The 23,612-nt window shown below is 40.9% G+C and overlaps 1 protein-coding gene across 1 annotated transcript; it reads left to right on the top strand.

Annotated features, from left to right (window-relative positions):
- Positions 1 to 10,303: 10,303 nt before the first annotated feature.
- LOC127929824 (uncharacterized) lies at positions 10,304 to 21,194 on the top strand. Its single transcript, XM_052518282.1, has 3 exons — positions 10,304 to 10,316; positions 10,484 to 10,656; positions 20,424 to 21,194. Exons 1-3 carry the CDS (start codon positions 10,304 to 10,306, stop codon positions 21,192 to 21,194), a joined length of 957 nt encoding a protein of 318 aa, XP_052374242.1.
- The last annotated feature ends 2,418 nt before the right edge of the window (positions 21,195 to 23,612 follow it).

The raw sequence follows: 23,612 nt of genomic DNA, 5'->3' as shown, positions 1-23,612 counted from the left end.
GAAAAAAATGTTGTTGTACTTTACATTAAATTATGATCAGAAAGACAAATTAAAGTAATTGAATCAGATGGCTTATTTATCACAAAACCATTTGATGTTGGCAGACTTTGGCAAGAAACGCCAACAACGAATAGTCATAACTATGTGTAAAAAAACTAATAATGGAAGAAAATCATTGTAAGTTTTAATTTTGTAAAGTTAGTGTGGGAGAGGTGATAACAACATGATTGTTATCGATCAATAATGACAAACCTCCTGGCATTGACAACTTAAATGGAAAGCTACTGAGAATGGTAGCTGACTCTATAGCCACTCCTATCTGTCATATCTTTAATCTGAGCCTAGAGGAAGGTGGTTATCCTCAGGCCTGGAGGGAAGCCAAAGTCATTCCACTACCCAAGAGTGGTAAAGCGGCCTTTACTGGTTCTAACATCAGACCTATCAGTTTGCTGTCAGCTCTTAGCAAACTGTTGGAAGAAATTGTGTTTGACCAAGTACAATGCTATTTCTCTGTAAACAAATTGACAGCAGACTTTCGGCATGCTTAAAGAGAAGGGCACTCAACGTACTGCACTGACACAAATGACTGATGATTGGTTGAAGGAAATTAGTAATAAGAAGATACTGGGAGCTGTATTGTTAGATTTCATTGCAGCCTTTGAAATGATTGACCATAACTTCTTGCGAGAAAACGTACAGTACCATTCCAAAGTTTGGACACACCAACTCATTCAAGGGTTTTGTCGTTATTTGTAGGTTTTTTCTCCATTGTGGAATAATAGTGAAGACATCAGAACTATAAAATAACACATATGGAATCATGTAGTAACCATAAAAGTGTTGTACAAATCAAAATATATTTTAGATTTTAGCTTCTTCAAAGTAGTCACCCTTTGCAAACTATTGACACTCTCTCAACCAGCTTCTTGAGGAATGCTTTTCCAACAGTCCTGAAGGAGTTCCCTCCTGACCCGTCCCAGGAAACTAAGAGTATGTCACGGGTGTCACTACTTCACACGAGAGCCTTTTGAATGTAAACTTCTTATTTTTTTTTATCAAAATGCGTTTTATATGCAGAAATGCCCTATCGAACACGTGAACTTGCCTTAATAACAAACTTGTATGCCATCTGTAACTACGAATAAAAATTGTTAAATTACGAGCCTAGCCGGTTTAGCCCCGGAAAAAGTCAGGAACCTTCCCACTAGCCATGATTGGCTGAGATCATTTATTTGTTTATTTTATTTTTTGAACCATTGTTTAATTAGGCCTGTCAGATAAGAACAAATTCTTATTTACAATGACAGCTGACTAAAAGGCAAAAGGCCTCCTGCAGGGCCGGGGGCTGGGATGAAAAAAACAAATACATTAAATGAAAATATAGGACAAAACACACATCACGACAAGAGAGACAACACAGCACTACATAAAGAGAGACCTAAGACAACATGGCAGCAACACAACAATTATTTGTATTTATCCTTTTCTTTAAGTAGGCAAGTCAGTTAAGAACAAATTCTTATCTACAATGACGACCTACACCGGCCAAACCCGAACAATGCTGGGCCAGTTGTGCACTGCCCTATGGGACTCCCAATCACAGCTGGGTTGTGATACAGCCTGGATTCTAACCAGTGTCTGCAGTGACACCTTTAGACCGCTGCGCCACCTGGGAGCCCGAGTGAGGCAAGACAACAACATGGTAGCAACACAACATGCTAGCATCACAGCATGGCAACAGCACAACATGGTAGCAACACAACATGGTAGTAACACAACATGGCAGCAGCACACCATGGTACCAACACAACATGGTAGCAACACAACATGGCAGCAACACAACATGGTAGCATCACAGCATGGCAACAGCACAACATGGTAGCAACACAACATGGTAGCATCACAGCATGGCAACAGCACAACATGGTAGCAACACAACATGGTAGCATCACAGCATGGCAACAGCACAACATGGTAGCAACACAACATGGTAGCAACACAACATGGTAGCATCACAGCATGGCAGCAGCACAACATGGTACCAATACAAAACAGGGTTCAAACATTGTTGGGCACAGACAACAGCACAAAGTGCAAGAAGGGTGAGACCTCAATACATCACGCAAAGCAGCCACAACTGTCAGTAAGTGTCTCCATGATTGAGTCTTTGAATGAAGAGATAAAACAGTTCAGTTTGAGTTTTTGTTGCAGCTCATTCCAGTCGCTAGCTGCAGCGAACTGAAAAGAGGACCTTTAGCAGAATGTGACTGGCAGAACAGGTGCTGTATGTGTAGGATGAAGGCTGCAGTAGATATCACAGATAGGGGGGAGTGAGGCCTAAGAGGGTTTTATAAATTAACATCAACCAGTGGGTCTTGCGACGGGTATACAGAGATGACCAGTTTGCAGAAGAGTATAGAGTGCAGTGATGTGTCCTATAAGGAGTATTGGTGGCACATCTGATGGCTAAATGGTAAAAAACATCTAGCCACTCGAGAGCACCCTTACCTACCGATCTATAAATTATATCTCCGTAATCTAGCATGGGTAGGATGGTCATCTGGGGTGGCAGGTAGCCTAGTGGTTACTATGTTGGACCAGTTACTGAAAGGTTGCTAGATGAAATCCTCGAGCTGACAAGGTAAACATGTATTGTTCTACCCCTGAACAAGGCAGTTAGCCCACTGTTCCCCGGTAGGCTGTCATTGTGAATTATAATTTGTTCTTAAGACTGACTTGCTTAGTTAAATAAAGATAAAAAAAAAAAACATGTTTAAACATCTGAATTGGGGTTAGTTCGGTAGCTGGGGTAAAAGAGGAGCAATTAGAATAGAGGAAACCAAGTCTAGATTACATTTAGCCTGAAATAAACGCAAAAAATAAAAAGACAAAAAAACTGAAAACTTGAGCTTGCAAAACTATTCACTCCCAAAAGTCAATACTTTGTAGTGCAAACTTTTGAAGCAATTACAACTGCAAGTCTCTTGGGGTATGTCTCTATAAACTTGGCACATCTTGCCACTGGGATTTTTGCCCATTCTTCAAGGCAAAACTGCTACAACTCCTTCAATTTGGTGTACAGCAATCTGTAAGTCATACCACAGATTCTGGATCCGGGAGAATTGTCATCAACTACACTAATTAGCATAGCGGAATGGTCAATAAATATTACTCGAAAAGATTCATATTCATGAAATCACAAGTGAAATATAGTAAAACATAGCTTAGCCTTTTGTTAATCACCCTGTCGTCTCAGATTTTGAAATTATGCTTTACAGCCAAAGCAAGACAAGCGTTTTTGTAAGTTTATCGATAGCCTAGCATAGAATTATGTCCAGCTAGCAGCAGGAAGCTTGGTCACGAAAATCAGAAAAGCAATCAAATTAATCGTTTACCTTTGATGATCTTCGGATGTTTTCACTTAGTTCACTTAGACTCCCAGTTAGACAGCAAATGTCTAAAGGCTGTAGACACCTTAGGGAATACGTTTAAAAAAAAAAGGAATCTGGTTGATATCCCTTTCAATGGCCAATAAGGATGCATAGGAACACAACGGTTTCAAAATAAGAGGCACTTCCTGATTGGATTTTCCTCAGGGTTTCGCCTGAAATATCAGTTCTGTTATACCCACAGACAATATTTTGACAGTTTTGTCAACTTTAGAGTGTCTTCTATCCTAAGCTGTCAATTATATGCATATTCTAGCATCTGTTCCTGAGAAATAGGCGGTTGACTTTGGGAACGTTATTTTTTCAAAAATAAAAATAGTGCCCCCTAGTTTCAAGAGGTTAAAGTGGTCCTGTGGACAGATACTCCAATCTCCGCTGTGGAGCTTTGCAGCTCCTTCAGGGCTATCTTTGGTCTCTTTGTGGTCTCTCTGATTAATGCCCTCCTTGCCTGGTCTGTGAGTTTTGGTGGACGGCCCTCTCTTGGGAGGTTTGTTGTGGTACCATATTCTTTCAATTTTTTAATAATTGATTTGATGGTGCTCTGTGGGATGTTCAAAGTTTCTGATATTTTTTTATAACCCAATCCTGATCTGTACTTCTCCACAACTTTGTCCTTGACAAGGTTTTGAGAGCTCCTTGGTCCTCATGGTGCCACTTGCTTGGTGGTGCCCCTTGCATAGTGGTGTTGTAGACTCTGGGTGTATATATACTGGGATCATGTGACAGATCATGTGACACTTAAATACAGTTCACCTCTGTGCAATCTAACTAATTATGTGACTTCTGAAGGTAATAGGTTACACCAGATCTTATTTAGGGGCTTCATATCAAAGGGGGTGAATACATATACACGCACTACTTTTCTGTTTTTTATTTGTTTACATTTTTTGAAAATCTTTTTTTTTTTCATTTCACTTCACCAATTTTTACTATTTTGTATATATCCATTACATGAAATCCAAATTGAAATCATTTAAAATCATATGTTGTAATGCAACAAAATAGGAAAAATGTCAAGGGGATGAATACTTTTGCACAAGGCACTTCACATTATCAGATATGACATGTTTCTAATCTTGGCAGAAAGAGCCATTTACTTGGCTAGTTTTTGCCTAATGTTAGCTAGCTAACATTGAACCTGGTTGGTTAGCTACCTGCATATTGTGATTATTGTTAATTGTTTACCTAGCTATCTAGCTAACGTTAGCTGCCTGGCTCACTAGCTAATGCTACATGTATGACCTTATTATTTGTATCTCAGAGCAATTATTATTTTTTGCTAGCTATAGCCTAATTTTAGCTAATTAAGATTGAACCTGGTTGGTCAGCTACCTGCAGATTCATGCAGGGTTTTAACGTCATGAGTTGGATTATTGTTCATTGTTTACCTAGCTAGCTAGCTACATGTCTTAACAAAATACTCCACTATGCAAGTGACCATTTTGGGTGCATTCATAAATTCAGTCTGGCCATCTTCTCCAATCTCAGAGCATTTTCGTCTAAGTGTGCGAAAGAGCGCAGAATAACTGATGAATTTACGTATGCTCAAGACCCATTGAATATGGCCGGTGTGAGTAAACATCAGTAAACTCATCGACCAGAGTGTCTGCTGTGCGCTCTGAACGCAAAAACGCTCTGGACAATCTGACAGCACAGTTGCATTCACCAACGCTCTGGATAACATAACAGCCTAACCAGCTCTGCTAGGGCCAGTAATGTTCAGTGAGCTGTTCTCTCTCACTTAGGTGTCTGGAAGTAGCTGACCAAATTGAGCTGGTCGGTCACGTATGCTGAGCACATGTTGGCTGTTTGCCTTCACTCTTGCGGTCCAACAAATCCCAAACCATCTCAATTGGTTTGAGGTCAGGTGATTGTGGAGGACAGGTCATCTGATGCAGTACTCCAAATAGCACTTACACAGCCTGCAGGTGCGTTTAGGGTCATTGTGCTATAAAAAAAAAAAATTATAGTCCCGCAATCCAGATGGGAATGGTGAATCCCTGCAGAATGCTGTGGTAGCCATGCTGGTTAAGTGTGCCTCAAATTCGAAATAAATCACAGACAGTGTCACCAGCAAATCACCACCTCACCATCACACCTCCCCCTCCATGCTTCACTTACTCTGCATCTCACAAATACATGGTGGTTGCAACCAAAAATATCAAATTTAGACTCATCAGACCAAAGGACAGATTTTCACCGGTCTCATGTCCATTGCTCGTGTTTCTTGGCCCAAGCAAGTCTCTTATTCTTATTGGTGTCCTTTTATAGTTGTTTCATTGCAGCAATTCGACCATTGCCTGATTCACACAGTTTCCTCTGAACAGTTGATGATGAGATGTGTCTGTTACTTGAACTCTGTGAAGCATTTATCTGGACTCCCATTTCTGAGGATGGTAACTGTAATGAACTTATCCTCTGCAGCGAAGGTAACCCTGGGTCCTCCTTTCCTCTGGCGGTCCTCATTAGAGCCAGTTTCATCATAGCACTGAATGATTTTTGAGACGACAGTTGAAGACACTTTCCATGGTCCTTATTGACTGACCTTCATGTCTTAAAACCTCTTACAGATGAGACACTTTTTTTTTTTTTTTTTTTCGCTTAAAATGACATATCCAAATCTGACTGCCTGTAGCTCAGGACCTGAAGCAAGGATCTGCATTTTCTTGATACCATTTATATGGACACACTTTGAATTTTGTGGAAATGTGAACTTAATGTAGGATAATATAACACATTAGATCTGGTAAAAGATAATACAAAGAAAAATACAACCATTTATTTTCATCATCTTTGAAATGCAAGAGGCCATAGTGCAAGGCCATAATGTTCTATTCCAGGTTAGGCACAATTTAGATTTTCGCCACTAGAGGGCAACAGTGTATGTGCAAAGTTTAAGACTGATTCAATGAAACGTTGCATTTCTCTTGAAAATGTTGTATCAAGACTGCCCAAATGTGTCTAATTGGTTTATTAATACATTTTCAAGTTCATAACGTTTGCACTCACCTCAAACAATAGCATGTTATTATTTCACTGTAAAAGCTAATGTAAATTGTAACGTAAATTGGACAGTGCAGTTAGATTAACAACAATTTAAGCTTTCTGCCAGTCTGTTTTACAATGGGTAGCCAGTAATAAACTGGTCCTGAACATCTCTGAAACTAAGCGCATTGTATTTGGTTAAAAACATTCCCTAAGCTCCAGATCTCAACTGAATCTAGTAATGAATGGTGTGGCTTTTGAACAAGTTGATGAGACTAAATTACTTGCCATTAACTTACTGTCATGGTCAAAACATATAGATGCAATGGTTGTAAAGACAGGGAGAGATATGTCCATGATAAAGAGATGCTCTGCTTTTTTTGACACCACACTCCGAAAAGCAAAGTCCTGCAGGCTCTAGTTTGTTTTATCTTAATTACTGTCCAGCCATGTGGTCAAGAGCTACAATGATAGACCTATTTAAACCACAGCTGGACCAGAACAGAGTGGCACGTCTTGCTCTTTATTGTAACTAAGAGAGTCTGCTAAATGACTTAAACAATTCTCATGAAAAACAAAACATTCTTAGATCTGCCTCCTGAACGTACTGTAGGTCTGCCCCCTATTCCTTATGTAGTGCACCGCTTTTGTCCTGGTCCCTTTACGGAATAGGTTGGAGGAGCCCATGCTTCCCTGATTCCTGAACGGATGGAGCGTGTGACAATAGCATGATTGATTATAGTTGGAGCACTGGATTTTCTTGGACACTTGCTCACTTGATAGGACGTTAGTTAGATGAATAGCAACATCACTCAACCGGCCTGCATGGGGGCGGCAGGTAGCCTAGTGGTTCGAGATTTGGACTACTAACCGAAAGGTTGTGAAATCATATCCCCGAGCTGACAAAGATCTGTCGTTCTGCCCCTGAACTAGGCAGTTAACCCACTGTTCCTAGGCCAATATTAGTAAATCATAATTTGTTCTTAACTGACTTGCCTAGTTAAATAAAGATACAAAATGGGGTAGTCCTATGTTTTATGTTTACACCTGGAAATACAGAACCAGCAACCAGACCGCTTCACAGCTTCCTTTAGGATGAAGAGATTGTTCAAAGACAAATGACCCCACGGTGTCGACAGATATAGCAAAATACATTTAGCTTTAAATTAAAATTGCAGTCATTCAACTCAAGAGATATCCGTTCAAGTCCCGTGAATTGCTGTGTGGATACACAACACTTTCATCTCCCACAAAAGCTGACATGAATGGCTAGGCTCTATTAACTGAGACGGATAGGCCTTCGGCTGGTCTGTAACTGCCGTTGTTAATCCATACAGCTGCTCTATCAAGTTCAATGAAAGAACCCAAAATGTCTGTCCTTTCTAAGAATAAAACAATCGAACCTACTGCGTTATTGTTTTTCTGTAACGATCCCGATGTTAGACTCACATTACATTATTGATGTTGTGAAATTAGTGCAGATATTATAAAGAAGTGTATTGTGATTTCTAACGTGGTCTGTATATCCATTCATCTCTATGATTATAGTTGATGGTGATGTAACCTGATAGTGGTTATAGTTGATGGTGATGTAACCTGATAGTGGTTATAGTTGATGGTGATGTAACCTGATAGTGGTTATAGTTGATGGTGATGTAACCTGATAGTGGTTATAGTTGATGGTGATGTAACCTGATAGTGGTTATAGTTGATGGTGATGTAACCTGATAGTGGTTATAGTTGATGGTGATGTAACCTGATAGTGGTTATAGTTGATGGTGATGTAACCTGATAGTGGTTATAGTTGATGGTGATGTAACCTGATAGTGGTTATAGTTGATGGTGATGTAACCTGATAGTGGTTATAGTTGATGGTGATGTAACCTGATAGTGGTTATAGTTGATGGTGATGTAACCTGATAGTGGTTATAGTTGATGGTGTTGTAACCTGATAGTGGTTATAGTTAATGGTGTTGTAACCTGATAGTGGTTATAGTTGATGGTGATGTAACCTGATAGTGGTTATAGTTGATGGTGATGTAACCTGATAGTGGTTATAGTTGATGGTGATGTAACCTGATAGTGGTTATAGTTAATGGTGATGTAACCTGACTGTGATTATAGTTGATGGTGATGTAACCTGATAGTGATTATAGTTGATGGTGATGTAACCTGATAGTGGTTATAGTTAATGGTGATGTAACCTGATAGTGGTTATAGTTGATGGTGATGTAACCTGATAGTGGTTATAGTTGATGGTGATGTAACCTGATAGTGGTTATAGTTGATGGTGATGTAACCTGATAGTGATTATAGTTGATGGTGATGTAACCTGATAGTGGTTATAGTTGATGGTGATGTAACCTGATAGTGGTTATAGTTGATGGTGTTGTAACCTGACTGTGATTATAGTTGATGGTGTTGTAACCTGATAGTGGTTATAGTTAATGGTGATGTAACCTGATAGTGGTTATAGTTGATGGTGATGTAACCTGATAGTGGTTATAGTTGATGGTGATGTAACCTGATAGTGATTATAGTTGATGGTGATGTAACCTGATAGTGGTTATAGTTGATGGTGATGTAACCTGATAGTGATTATAGTTGATGGTGATGTAACCTGATAGTGGTTATAGTTGATGGTGATGTAACCTGATAGTGGTTATAGTTGATGGTGTTGTAACCTGACTGTGATTATAGTTGATGGTGTTGTAACCTGATAGTGGTTATAGTTAATGGTGATGTAACCTGATAGTGGTTATAGTTGATGGTGATGTAACCTGATAGTGGTTATAGTTGATGGTGATGTAACCTGATAGTGGTTATAGTTGATGGTGATGTAACCTGATAGTGGTTATAGTTGATGGTGATGTAACCTGATAGTGGTTATAGTTGATGGTGATGTAACCTGATAGTGGTTATAGTTGATGGTGATGTAACCTGATAGTGGTTATAGTTAATGGTGATGTAACCTGATAGTGGTTATAGTTGATGGTGATGTAACCTGATAGTGGTTATAGTTGATGGTGATGTAACCTGACTGTGATTATAGTTGATGGTGATGTAACCTGATAGTGGTTATAGTTGATGGTGATGTAACCTGATAGTGGTTATAGTTGATGGTGATGTAACCTGATAGTGGTTAATGACAGTAGAATATACTTCTCATCGTGTTATTTCTTTCGTTTTGAATGTGTGCAGTAACATGTCATAGTATAGAGCCTCTGCCGTCAGGTCCACCCTTGACAGCGACACGCTCTGCTTGCCACAGGGTCACGGCATTATCCATTTATATCCAGCATGAACAATGCTTTTCTAACAAAAGTTAACTTGTGATGCAGTAGGTAGCTTTTACAACTTTAATTGCAGTAGGTACATTTTACAACTTGTGATGCAGTAGGTAGCTTTTATAACTTTAATTGCAGTAGGTAGCTTTCACAATTTGTGATGCAGTAGGTAGCTTTTACTACTTTAATTGTAGTAGGTAGCTTTTACTACTTGAGATGTAGTAGGTAGCTTTTACAACTTGAGACACAGTAGGTAGCTTTTACAACTTGTGATGCAATAGGTAGCTTTTATAACTTTAATTGCAGTAGGTAGCTTTCACAATTTGTGATGCAGTAGGTAGCTTTTACTACTTTAATTGTAGTAGGTAGCTTTTACTACTTGAGATATAGCAGGTAGCTTTTACAACTTGAGACACAGTAGGTAGCTTTTACAACTTGTGATGCAGTAGGTAGCTTTTACAACTTGTGATGCAGTAGGTAGCTTTCACAACTTGTGATGCGGTAGGTACCTTTCATTACTTTAATTGCAGTAGGTGTTACGTGTGCTCCCTCTCAGGCCTCTATGTTACCAGGTTGCTCGTTATGGCGCACACCTGTCAGCAGCGTTACACGCAGAATGACGACTCAACAAATGGAAGCATCAGGGAGTGGTTTTTTGTGTGTGTGTTGGGGGTGATGTCGTGTCCGGGTGCTGGAGATGGTTTGTAGGCTCCCATGCATCTGTGGGCTCGATACACTCCCATGCTTTCACCTGGTGAACAGGTTCCTGTGCCTCGACCGAGGCAACCGGGGAGGTCTCAGCCGGCTCATCAGGCTCTCACGCCTTTGCCGGTTCATCAGGTTTCTGCGCCTCAGCGGAGGTGACCGGTTCGGATCCCCGGGATAGTCCCTTTAGTTGGCATCCTGCGACTGGAGCCGAACACGCCGGGGAGTGGGTACTGTCACTTATGCTCTCTCTCTCCAGTCCTCTCCTGATCCCTGGGATCATCATCTTGGTCGGTGTTCTGGAGACGCGCGTCGGGGAGGGGGTACTGTCACGTATGCTCTCTCTCCAGTGCTCTAGGTCATCATGATTCCGTGCCTCAGCCAGATCGACCGGTCCGCTCCTGTTCCCCGGGATCGTCATCTTGGTCGTTGTTCTGCGTCTGGAGACGCGCGTCGGGGAAGGGGGGTACTGACACATGTACAACCCTCTCCTACCTCTAGGTCACCAGGCTGCTCGTTATGGCACACACCTGTCACCAGCGTTACATGCATAATGACACTCACCTGGACTCTAATCACCTCCTTGATTACCTGCCCTTTATATGTCACTCCCTTTGGTTGTGACATGTAACAAGTCGTCGTTGTTCCTGTTTCATGTCGGTGCGGCTGTTCCTGTTTCTTGTTTTGTTAATTTATTAATTAAAGGTATTCACTTCCTGAACTTGCTTCCTCACTCTCAGTGTACATGGCTACTGTAGGGTTGCAGTAGACACCTTGTATTACTTGTATTTGCAGGAGAGCTGTGAGAGAACATATTTCCACAATTGAAAAAAAAAACATAAAAAATTCAACTATTGTTGAGTGAATGTATGGTGGTACCCCTTTTGGTATAATTTATTAAAAAGGTGCAGTGCCATTCTCATTGATGTATAACAAAGGGATGGTAATGTCATTTTCATTTCACTGGTGCTGCGTTTGAATGTGAATTCATTAACTCTCTGTTCATGGCGAAATTTAATGGCTATAGTGCCACTGAAGTTTTATATTGAGCAAATCCCTAATACTTGGCCTGATGCCCTCCATCTTTAACAGAATACATGTTAGTGCTATGTATGGAATCTCAGTCAAAATGTCCCACAATAACATGTGTATGGCGCAAGCATAAGTTATATTGATTGGTCTAAATGTTAATGTCTTTAGAGCCGAGAAATCTGATATTTCAGCATTAAACCAGCGAAAAAGCATTTAACATTGTAATGATATTTACCAACAGCTGTTATTCAGATGTTTCCCTGGGGGCAACCAGTCTACTTTTTGCCCCAGTTGGTGTCTTTATTGATTTACTCAACAACAACAAAAATCGACAAAAATTTTAATCTGTAGAGATGTTCCTTAATGATATTTTCATCTTTAAAGGGCAAACAAAGCCAACATTGCCCCATTAGATGCATTATATTACATACATAGGAACAATAGCCATCTAAAACCCTTTGCTACTAAAAAAAATCCCCTCGTTAACACATTAATTTATAAGAATCTATTAATCCAAAATTTGCACACAAAAAAAGTCCCCAACTACATTTAAGTCATATAGTTGTGAAACTTAACTGTAAGCCGATGGGGCCTAACCATTGATGAAGAATTATGGGTTTATTCTTATTGGTTATAACATGAAAGCCTTGATAACCTCTTTCCCAAAAATCACCAGTGTTTCATCAAGGAGGGACGTATTTATGTACGCTAGCTGTGCATGGTGCTATGTTAGCGGCTGTTCCCATAATTGTTTCATTAAAACCAGTTGCTTTGTGTTTCCTAGAGTAATTAAGCAGTTGGAATTTTACATTACACTAGTGAAAATTAACAAAGAGCACATCTGGGTGTCCCATAGGTTTAGTCATTAAAAAGCCCATTATTTTTCAAATTACTTTCTCAATCTTTCTGCCCCTCTAATCCTAAGGTATTTCCCCATGGATACTTGCTGTTCCTGTTTTTGGAATGACTCCTTTAGGGAAGTTAACATTTAGAGATCGTATGGCCTTTTTCTGGCTGCTCCTCTGTGCAGTGAACCCTATTTTCACTGGCAACCATGATGGTTAGGGAACTGACAATCGCCAGACTTGCAGGTGTCAGTGACAAATCATTTGGGGCCCATTTAAAGTAGGCTACTCAGTCCTCGCCATTATCTACCTCTGCCTGGTGTAGTTAATTACATCTCATTCATTCTGACTTCAGAAGTTTAATACAAGCATTTGTAACCACTTATTTGTAATATCTTTTGGCTGAAAATCTGCTTTGGGGAATCACCTGCTGTCAATACATTGTAAGTTTCCTGTCAGTTTTGACGCTGTAACGTCTGCTTGTGTATAGAGTCGAAGCTTTACACACTAAAACATGGTGGGTTCCTCAAGGGCTCTTTGGGAAGGGAGGTGTTTTTTCATGTGGAACCATACTGACCGAAAAACACTTTCAGCCCTCCAATGTTCTTTTGCAGTTCAATAAAAGTGTTCTTTCCACTTTTAGTGATAATGAAAATGTAGAGACGTTGGATCGTTACAATTTATTCTGGGGGGCGTGGTTTGCTCACAGCTCTTTTTTTGTGCAACCGTGAGTGATAGTGTCATTCCAGTCTATCTAATATGTTGTGTTATGCAGTTACATGTTTTATAAGACTAAAGCCAGTGATGGTGTCTTGTGAAAGACTCAGCTATGGCCTTGTGTCAATTGAGAACGGTTGAGTAAGTCAGTAGTTCTTAATTCCCTCCTCAGGGACCCCCAGCCATTCCAGACCTAGCACACCTGATTCAACTAGTTAATCAACACAGTAATAAAACCTATGGAATTTTAACAATATAGTATGGCTATTAAACCAGAATAAATAAATAAAACTTGATGGTTCTACAAATTAGGAAAGAGTTCTTTAAAGAACCTTAGGAAAGTGTTCTTTAAAGAACCTTAGGAAAGTGTTCTTTATAGAAACTTAGGAAAGGGTTCTTTACAGAACCTTAGGAAAGTGTTCTTTATAGAACCTTAGGAAAGTGTTCTTTATAGCATTGTGCAGGTTCCATTTAGAACCTTATGAGAATGGTTCTTTATAAAACATTTTAAAAAAATGTTCTGTGAAAAAAGGGTTCTGCGAAAAAAGGGTTCCGTTATGGCTAAAAGGCAACAAACCCTTATTTGGCACTATATAGAACAATTAGCCCTTAGTGTGTTGAACCGCTGGGGTTTATGACACTTGTGGAGACAGTGAGTACCCGGCATTGAGGGATATAACAAGACATTCAGGTCTTATTCTGTACACCATATCCATCCTAAGAAGAAAAATAACATGAATGCATACCTGACTGAGTATCTACAAGGTCTATGCTATCAATACAAGAGTAGCCCGTTGTTGATGTGTGGAAAAGCACTTGTTTTCCATCTGTGCCTCTGAGATGGAAATTCTTATGAACACAACAGTTACTGATGAAATTACTTTTTAAATCTGCTTTCATTCATACACAGACACCACAGACACCGACACCGACACCGACACCGACACACACACACACACACACACACACACACACACACACACACACACACACACACACACACACACACACACACACACACACACACCATGCTGGAACACAGCTATTCCACTTGAATGGTTGCCATGACAACAACCATGTTTCTTTTTTTCCCCCTGGCCACACGGGGTGTTAACCTCAAACAAAATAAACATGTCTTTGTACTGACGCCTCTATACATTGTTGAATGTTGGTGTATTGTTATAGCTTATTATGAGTAGAACAAGATGTGACTTCTTTTAAATAGCCTCATGCACAGATACAAAGCGTTGGCCCATCTTTTAGGACAGTTTACTTTGAAAGGAAAAATGTGTTAAAACTGTCAGTCAATTTAGCAAATAAAAAGGATCTTGAATGTTCGGCTTATGGACTACATGTTGAGAGTTATGTACAAGCTGCATATTGTAAAGAAAATAAATAAAGGAATATGTATAAATACAGGATGTAGATGTATAGAACAATAGTAGGACGAATAGTAAAGAATAACATGTTTATTATGCTTATTGTGACGTTGGATCAGCTGCAGTTTAAGGTCATGTATGTATAAAGCTTACCTGTAGACGGTTTACACCTCCCGGCCAAGTACCACAATTTCCTCCAAATACCCTTCCCCTCCAAAGTATTGCACCAAATAAGGCAATCGTGTCATCTTAAGTGGTTTCCCAATCTCACATATTTCACCTCTTCAGAGTAGGTCCTCAAAGTGTAGGATAATGTAGCAGCGCATGTCTCTTAAAAATGCTCAAAGAGTACAAAATATATTGGATAAATTATTTACAGACACCACCAGCAGGAAACTTTCTGAGGCTTTGCAACAGTGGTGGTGGTGGAGTAGAGGGGGTGTGTGTGGGGGGGGGGGTTATCTTTCATCCATCCAGGGACCCTTGACAACGGTTGCTTTCATAAGAGCAGAGCCATAGGAGATAACAGAGTGAGTGGTTCAGACCATCCTGCCCAGCCTGTCTCCCCATGATACTTCTTTATCCTTTTAGGTGATGGGCTGACCTCTAAGAGTTGTGCCGGTGAGGGGGTCCTCATTAATACAACTTTAAACCCTCCTGGCTGATTCCTCCTATTTTCTTGATGCCTGTGACCTTTCTAAGGATGCAGCCTAGAACGGGTGATATCAAACAGAGCCCTCTGTGGCAGCTCTTTGAGTTGGGAGAATAGAGGAGTGTGAAGATTAGCAATGGATCCTGTTTGGTTTAGTAATAAAATAACATATCATGGTGTGTGTTTCATTATTTTCACGGTACCAGTCTGAAAAAAATCAATAGGGGTGGGGGGTGGAGGGGGCTAGCCTAAACGTCAGGTAGATTTGATCTTGTGGCCAGCTTGTGTGAGCATGGCTATTGTGTCATAGTTTCCGCTTTGAATTAGGAAATTGTTATTATATTGTTTTCTGAACAAATTAAATTACAACTTTTGCCCTGCAAAAGAAGGGTGAAAAATTGATTTTAATCACCAGGTCCTTTTCAAAAAATCTCCAAGGGCCCAAGGGTTTCATATTGTACGGGCGGAAACCATCCCCAATGTGTACAGTAGCTTCATATTGTATGGGGGGAAACGAACCCCACTGTGTACAGTAGCTTCGTATTGTATGGGGGGAAACGAACCCCAATGTGTACAGTAGCTTCATATTGTATGGGCGGAAACCAACCCCAATGTGTACAGTAGCTTCATATTGTATGGGGGGAAACAAACCCCAATGTGTACAGTAGCTTCATATTGTATGGGGGGAAACAAACCCCAATGTGTACAGTAGCTTCATATTGTATGGGGGGAAACAAACCCCAATGTGTACAGTAGCTTCATATTGTATGGGGGGAAACAAACCCCAATGTGTACAGTAGCTTCATATTGTATGGGGGGAAACGAACCCCAATGTGTACAGTAGCTTCATATTGTATGGGGGGAAACAAACCCCAATGTGTACAGTAGCTTCATATTGTATGGGGGGAAACGAACCCCACTGTGTACAGTAGCTTCATATTGTATGGGGGGAAACGAACCCCAATGTGTACAGTAGCTTTCACCTGGGCGATACACTGTGGTCATATTTCCCCAGAACACACTTACAGCTAGCTACACATTGGCTATCACAGTGAGTGGAGAGATGAGGAGAGATGGAGAGACACAACGGAAAAATACACATTGGCTATCACAGTGAGTGGAGAGATGAGGAGAGATGGAGAGACACAACGGAAAAATACACATTGGCTATCACAGTGAGTGGAGAGATGAGGAGAGATGGAGAGACACAACGGAAAAATACACATTGGCTATCACAGTGAGTGGAGAGATGAGGAGAGATGGAGAGACACAACGGAAAAATACACATTGGCTATCACAGTGAGTGGAGAGATGAGGAGAGATGGAGAGACACAACGGAAAAATACACATTGGCTATCACAGTGAGTGGAGAGATGAGGAGAGATGGAGAGACACAACGGAAAAATACACATTGGACTCAAATAACAGGCCATCGTCAACGATTACAGGGGTCATCATCAGGTTATCCATCGCTACGATAGAATTTCATGACTATTGGGTACGTGGAGAGAAAAGACAACAATCCGGCCATCCTAAACCAAAATTCCCTCCAAATTCAATAGCAAAAAAATAATTATGTAGGTAGTTTTAAAAGATGAAAGATAATTCAAAGTCATTACCTTCCCTCCAACATTTCAATTCATATTTCACTCGTTCTTTTTTTTTATTCTAGGCCATCATTTACCGTTATTTTCATCCACTATCAATATCGAAACCCTCCCGGTTCAAATACCTCTAAACTGCCCTTGATAAGCAGTATCTAGCAATGATTCCCAGCAGTTTGATCAGACCAATTACATTAACTACGAATGCGTTTTTATTATGAATCAATTGATTGAAGTGTATCCTGGTCCATGGGTCAGATATGAGGTAAAACTACCTCTTTACGTAAGGCCATGAGTATGTTAAACTATTTCACCCATTTTCTGACCCTCAGATACGCAACTCAAATCTCTTGGCACGGCACTGTTCAGTTTAAGCCTCAGTAATGATAATAACAGATGCCCTTTAACTAACCGTAGTCACGTACAGTCAGACGTCCACACGCCCTTATTAAAGGATCCGTCCGTGTAGAGATCCCACAAAATTACTAGACATTCGACTTAATACATTAATGTCAACTTATTTTTTATTAATTCCTTAAGGAAATGGAAGCTTTAAGCCACAATTGAATCATTGACTCTAATTATGATGTGATTAACGGTATGGTAATTGCCAACCCATCCGAACATAACTCAGAAACAAATGTATCATATGGGGGGGGTGCTATCAAATGAATGTAGCTAATTGAAATCCCACTCCAGAACTTAAATTAGATCAAAATATAACCTTTTTGGAAGCCATACCAAAAATGACATTTTAAGGAATTCCTTAAAAAAGGATGGATACAGAAATCCACGAAAATGATCTTCAACTTTGTATACCTGTTGCTCTTGGTGATTTAGGAACGGACGGTAGGAGGAATACACAGGGAAGACAACAACAACAACAACAACAACAACAAAAATAGCACATAAAATACTGTAAGTAGAGCACAACATTAAAGCTGACGATCAGTAAAAAAGAGAATGATTTTGTTCTCGTACATATCTTAATAACAAGGCTGAAGGGAGAAAAGCAGGCAGGACAAATTGGCCTTAGAAGACATCACAAACCAGAGTAGACTGGCCCCTGAAGCTCTCTTGTTTAGGAGTGGTGTTTTAATCCCATCAACATTCTACCTGTAATTTCTCCCTTATGGTGAATAACTGATATGGATTCAACAATTAAGACACTTTTCTCCCCATGACTCCTGGCAGAACCTTCCATCTCGAAGGACCTTTTTTTTTTGCATTTCAATTTAAATTGCCCCAAAATATGAATCAGTTTTACTTCCCTGTACAATTAAAAGTGGCATAGCTTGTAAGATGATCTATAATTAAAAATGACTGCTGGGTTGTCTGGTGCCTCTAATGCAGCTTGTGTTTTGTTGTTGTGTAATACTTCAGAAACAATAGTGACTTTTCTATGTGTCCCCATATTCTGGTTAAAATAATATATCATGTACTTCCCTGAAGTATTTTAGGGATTTCTAAAAACACATTAAAAGTAGTAACCTTGAAGGGTTGCATATGACATTGAAATGTTATTTTTTTATTATTTTTTTAACAATCATGGGTCGGATTTATCAAGGGTCTCTGTGTAGCAGTGCTGATCGAGGATCAGGTCCCCCCGCCTGTACATGTAATCTTATTCATTTGAGTTCTAAAATGCAAAAACTGATCCTAGATCAGAACTCATACACTGAGACGCTTGATACATACAGCCCCTGGTGTACATTTATTTACTGGACAACCGTGGATCACCTATGGCACGGCTCTACTCTGTTCTTTGTTAGAGGCACAGCTCAACTCCATTAACATGTATAGCGTGTACTAGTTCTGTGGTGATTTAAAGAGCCGAGACAATAGCCAAAAGCATGACTGCTTCAGCAATTTCAGCAGAAGAGAAGGAAGGGAGGAAGGGTTGGAAGGAGGGAGGAAGGAAGGACACCCATGTGTGTTAAGGTTAATTGGATGACCATATCCATCTCAATTAAAGATTTAGACATGCTTTCCCCCAAGTAAGGGCGGAAATTGAAATCCGTTACAGATGGTCCTTCCTGAGGGAATACTCCCCAAAAATTGGTGGGAGATAATATAACCATGGTAAAGCTCTGTAATGTCCTAAATAGACTTTAAAGTTCCTACTAGTAGGAATGTAAGGTGAATGTTTGTTTTAACACGTTTTTTTTTTTCCTTCAATAACAGACAGTTAAATAAATGGTTAAAACTAGAATAAACTGAAATGTACAGTGATTCTAATACGTTGGATAATGTAAAAAGGTAAAAATGAAAAAAAATGGTGTAGACTATGCAGCCAATCCAAAGCATGAATATGGATCATTACAAATATGGCTGTGCAGCATCCCCATCGGTACAGAGTGACAAAGATCAATAACATAATTGCTGTGTTATGTCACTGTCACAATCCGGAGCTACCGTGTAATTTATTATAACGCTATTTTCAGCCCATAGCAATTATTGTCTCTTTTTGTTGTAATCACAGTTTAATTACCATTATTGATGTGATTCCAATCCATCATAAAGTTTTGTGATTTAATTTATATTCTAAATGATCACTTTCATTGCTGATTTCCCTTCGTCAAAAGCCATTGAGACAGTATTAGTATAGGCTGTGATATTCAATTAATCCTGTTCATTTAACACACTCTGTTTCTAGATGAGATTACAGCTGTGAAAGCATCTGGCATTGATGGCTTAATTGTTATGTCTTGTATCTTTTATCCAAGAATCTGGTCTGGCTAAGAGGGTCTTATGAAAATTGTCTAATTGTTTGAAATCATTTATGCTACTCACTACTCGCGACTAATTATCCCAATAGGAATTAGAAGCTTTTGTTTAGATCACAGTGTGTGAGACCAGTAGTGGCCTTGCCATTTCCAAGCACCAGTGCTGAAATGAAACTGTAACTCTCATTCCATGAGTGCATCCCAAATGACAGCCTGTCCCCCATATAGTGCACAATTTACGACCAAAGCCCTATGGGGTAATAGTGCCCTGTGTGTCCAGATCAAAGTAGTGCACTATAAAGGGAATATTGTGCCATTTGGGACACACTCTAGGTCAGAAGCAAAAGGGATGTTTCTATTTCATTCTGGATGGATTTCAGTGACATTACACCAAACCAATGCCCCATGATATGACCAAATCCTAATAACTAATTTTTTTCTCTTTTGCGACATCTTCATATGCCATCAAAATAGTCTGAGTTTTGGTTTCTAGGCACGCACACAATGCCAAGCACCATCTCCCAGCCACATCACCCCAGCCCCATCACCCAAGTCACATCTCCCAGCCACATCAACCCAGCCCCATCACCCTAGTCACATCAACCCAGCCCCATCACCCTAGTCACATCACCCCAGCCCCATCACCCTAGTCACATCAACCCAGCCCCATCACCCTAGTCACATCAACCCAGCCCCATCACCCTAGTCACATCACCCTAGTCACATCAACCCAGCCCCATCACCCTAGTCACATCAACCCAGCCCCATCACCCTAATCACATCACCCTAGCCCCATCACCCTAGTCACATCACCCCAGCCCCATCACCCTAGTCACATCAACCCAGCCCCATCACCCTAGTCACATCACCCCAGCCCCATCAACCCAGCCCCATTACCCCAGCCCCATCACCCCAACCAGATCACCCCAGCCCCATCAACCTAGCCCCATCACCCCAACCACATCACCCCAGCCCCATCACCCCAACCACATCACCCCAGCCCCATCACCCTAATCACATCACCCCAGCCCCATCAACCTAGCCCCATCAACCTAGCCCCATCACCCCAACCAGATCACCCCAGCCCCATCTCCCCAGCCCCATCACCCCAGCCCCATCACCCCAGCCCCATCACCCCAACCAGATCATCCCAGCCCCGTCACCCCAGTCACGTCACCCCAGCCCCATCACCCCAGCCCCAATCATCCCAGCCCCATCCCCGGGCCCCATCAGCCCAGCCCCATCACCCCAGCACCATTACCCCAGCCCCATCACCCTAACCAGATCACCCCAACCAGATCACCCCAGCCCCATCACCCCAGTCACATCACCCCAGCCCCATCACCCCAACCAGATCACCCCAACCAGATCACCCCAGCCCCATCACCCCAGTCCCATCACCCCAGCCCCATCTCCCCAGGCCCATCACCCCAACCAGATACCGCAACCAGATCACCCCAGCCCTATCTCCCCAGCCCCATCACCCCAGCCCCATCACTCCAGCCCCATCACCCCAGCCCCATCTCCCCAGCCCCATCACCCCAGTCACATCTCCCCAGCCCCATCACCCCAGCCCCATCACCCCAACCCCATCTCCCCAGCCCCATCTCCCCAACCCCATCACCCCAGCCCCATCATCCCAGTCACATCTCCCAAGCCCCATCTCCCCAGCCCCATCACCCCAACCCTGTCACCAGTCTCTCTCCATCCCCTGCCCTCATCCAGCACCAACTATAAGGGAATTAATTTCCCTCGGCAGTCTGGCTCATCTATTGCCACAAACATTGTGAGGACTGCAGTCACATCATGTTGACACAGTGCAGAATCAGTTCCCCTTGTCTGCATTGTTCCAGTGGCACAAAGAAAATGAAAAGGACAGGGGGAGGCCTATTGGGAAATGGCACATTATTTCAGAATCCGCTGTTAACCTCATGTTGTCGTTAGCCGGAGACATTCTCCTCCAGTAAAAGAGTCTCGGGGATGATGCTTTAATCAAAGACATTTGTTCTCTGTACATGCTCCACTCTCTGTAAACAGAAATCGAAACGGATGTAAGGACTAACTCGTTCCATTCCCTCAGAGACACCTTTAAAGACATAAGTTGCACTGGGCGGCCTCACTGCACCTACAGTAGATCTCTCAGATGTCCAGAACAGTAAATTCAATGGACACACAGCTATCCCATCCCATCTAGCCCATCTGTTCAATGGTTTTGCAATGATACATTTGCATGAGTGTAACCTTAATCCTACATTTTTATTTATTCTAGTGTAATTCCAGATGATGACGCAACCACGAGGAGGAGAAAGGTTAGCGTTGATGAGTGCGGACATGGAGACGACGATGGAGGGGAAAAAACGCCCCAGGGAATATGCAGTGGCACGAAATCAATTGAATTCGCTGGCAGGTTAGAAATTATTTTCAAAGGGGGACTTATTAATGATAGTCAATCCCCATAATTCTAATTGTCTCTCTATGCAAATATCAAACGGCATGTATGCACTGGGGTAGTCAATGACTGTTGGTGTTGGACAATCCCTTTTTTCAGGGGTGATGCAGGAAAAATAATCAAGGTTTAGTCAGGTAGCACTTGGGCATTTTTATTTACAAGTTGGGTTCAGTTGTGTTGTTATGAGATGAGGAAGAGAAATAATATCTACATGTTGGGTTCAGTTGTGTTGTTATGAGATGAGAAGGAGAAATCATATTTACATGTTGGGTTCAGTTGTGTTGTTATGAGATGAGGAAGAGAAATCATACTTACATGTTGGGTTCAGTTGTGTTGTTATGAGGTGAGGAAGAGAAATCATACTTACATGTTGGGTTCAGTTGTGTTGTTATGAGGTGAGGAAGAGAAATCATACTTACACGTTGGGTTCAGTTGTGTTGTTATGAGGTGAGGAAGAGAAATCATACTTACATGTTGGGTTCAGTTGTGTTGTTATGAGATGAGAAGGAGAAATCATATTTACATGTTGGGTTCAGTTGTGTTGTTATGAGATGAGGAAGAGAAATCATACTTACATGTTGGGTTCAGTTGTGTTGTTATGAGGTGAGGAAGAGAAATCATACTTACATGTTGGGTTCAGTTGTGTTGTTATGAGGTGAGGAAGAGAAATCATACTTACACGTTGGGTTCAGTTGTGTTGTTATGAGGTGAGGAAGAGAAATCATACTTACATGTTGGGTTCAGTTGTGTTGTTATGAGATGAGGAAGAGAAATCATACTTACATGTTTGGTTCAGTTGTGTTGTTATGAGATGAGGAAGAGAAATCATACTTACATGTTGGGTTCAGTTGTGTTGTTATGAGATGAGGAAGAGAAATCATACTTACATGTTGAGTTCAGTTGTGTTGTTATGAGATGAGGAAGAGAAATCATACTTACATGTTGGGTTCAGTTGTGTTGTTATGAGATGAGGAAGAGACATCATATCTACATGTTGGGTTCAGTTGTGTTATGAGGTGAGGAAGAGAAATCATATCTACATGTTGGGTTCAGTTGTGTTGTTATGAGATGAGGAAGAGAAATCATATCTACATGTTGAGTTCAGTTGTGTTATGAGGTGAGGAAGAGAAATCATATTTACATGTTGAGTTCAGTTGTGTTGTTATGAGATGAGGAAGAGAAATCATATCTACATGTTGGGTTCAGTTGTGTTATGAGGTGAGGAAGAGAAATCATATTTACATGTTGAGTTCAGTTGTGTTGTTATGAGGTGAGGAAGAGAAATCATATCTACATGTTGTGTTCAGTTGTGTTATGAGGTGAGGAAGAGAAATCATATTTACATGTTGAGTTCAGTTGTGTTGTTATGAGGTGAGGAAGAGAAATCATATTTACATGTTGGGTTCAGTTGTGTTGTAATGAGATGAGGAAGAGAAATCATATCTACATGTTGAGTTCAGTTGTGTTGTTATGAGGTGAGGAAGAGAAATCATATCTACATGTTGAGTTCAGTTGTGTTGTAATGAGATGAGGAAAGGATAGGAAACAAGTGGTGTCAGTTCAGCTTAATCTAGGGTATGGCAAAGTGTTGTGTGTGGGGGGGCTCATGTTCTGCATTTCTAACCAATTAAAAACATGTATACAGTACCATTTAAACGTTTGGACACACCTTCTCATTCAAGGGTTTTTCTTTATTTTTACTATTTTCTACATTGCAGAGTAATAGTGAAGACATCAAAACTATGAAATAACAAATGTGGATTCATGTAGTAACCAAAAAAA

This window comes from Oncorhynchus keta, chromosome 4 (assembly GCF_023373465.1).
Source record: "Oncorhynchus keta strain PuntledgeMale-10-30-2019 chromosome 4, Oket_V2, whole genome shotgun sequence".
NCBI lineage: Eukaryota > Metazoa > Chordata > Actinopteri > Salmoniformes > Salmonidae > Oncorhynchus > Oncorhynchus keta.
The sequence above is the reverse complement of the archived record's forward strand: the minus strand, read 5'-3'. Positions and strand labels throughout refer to the sequence as shown.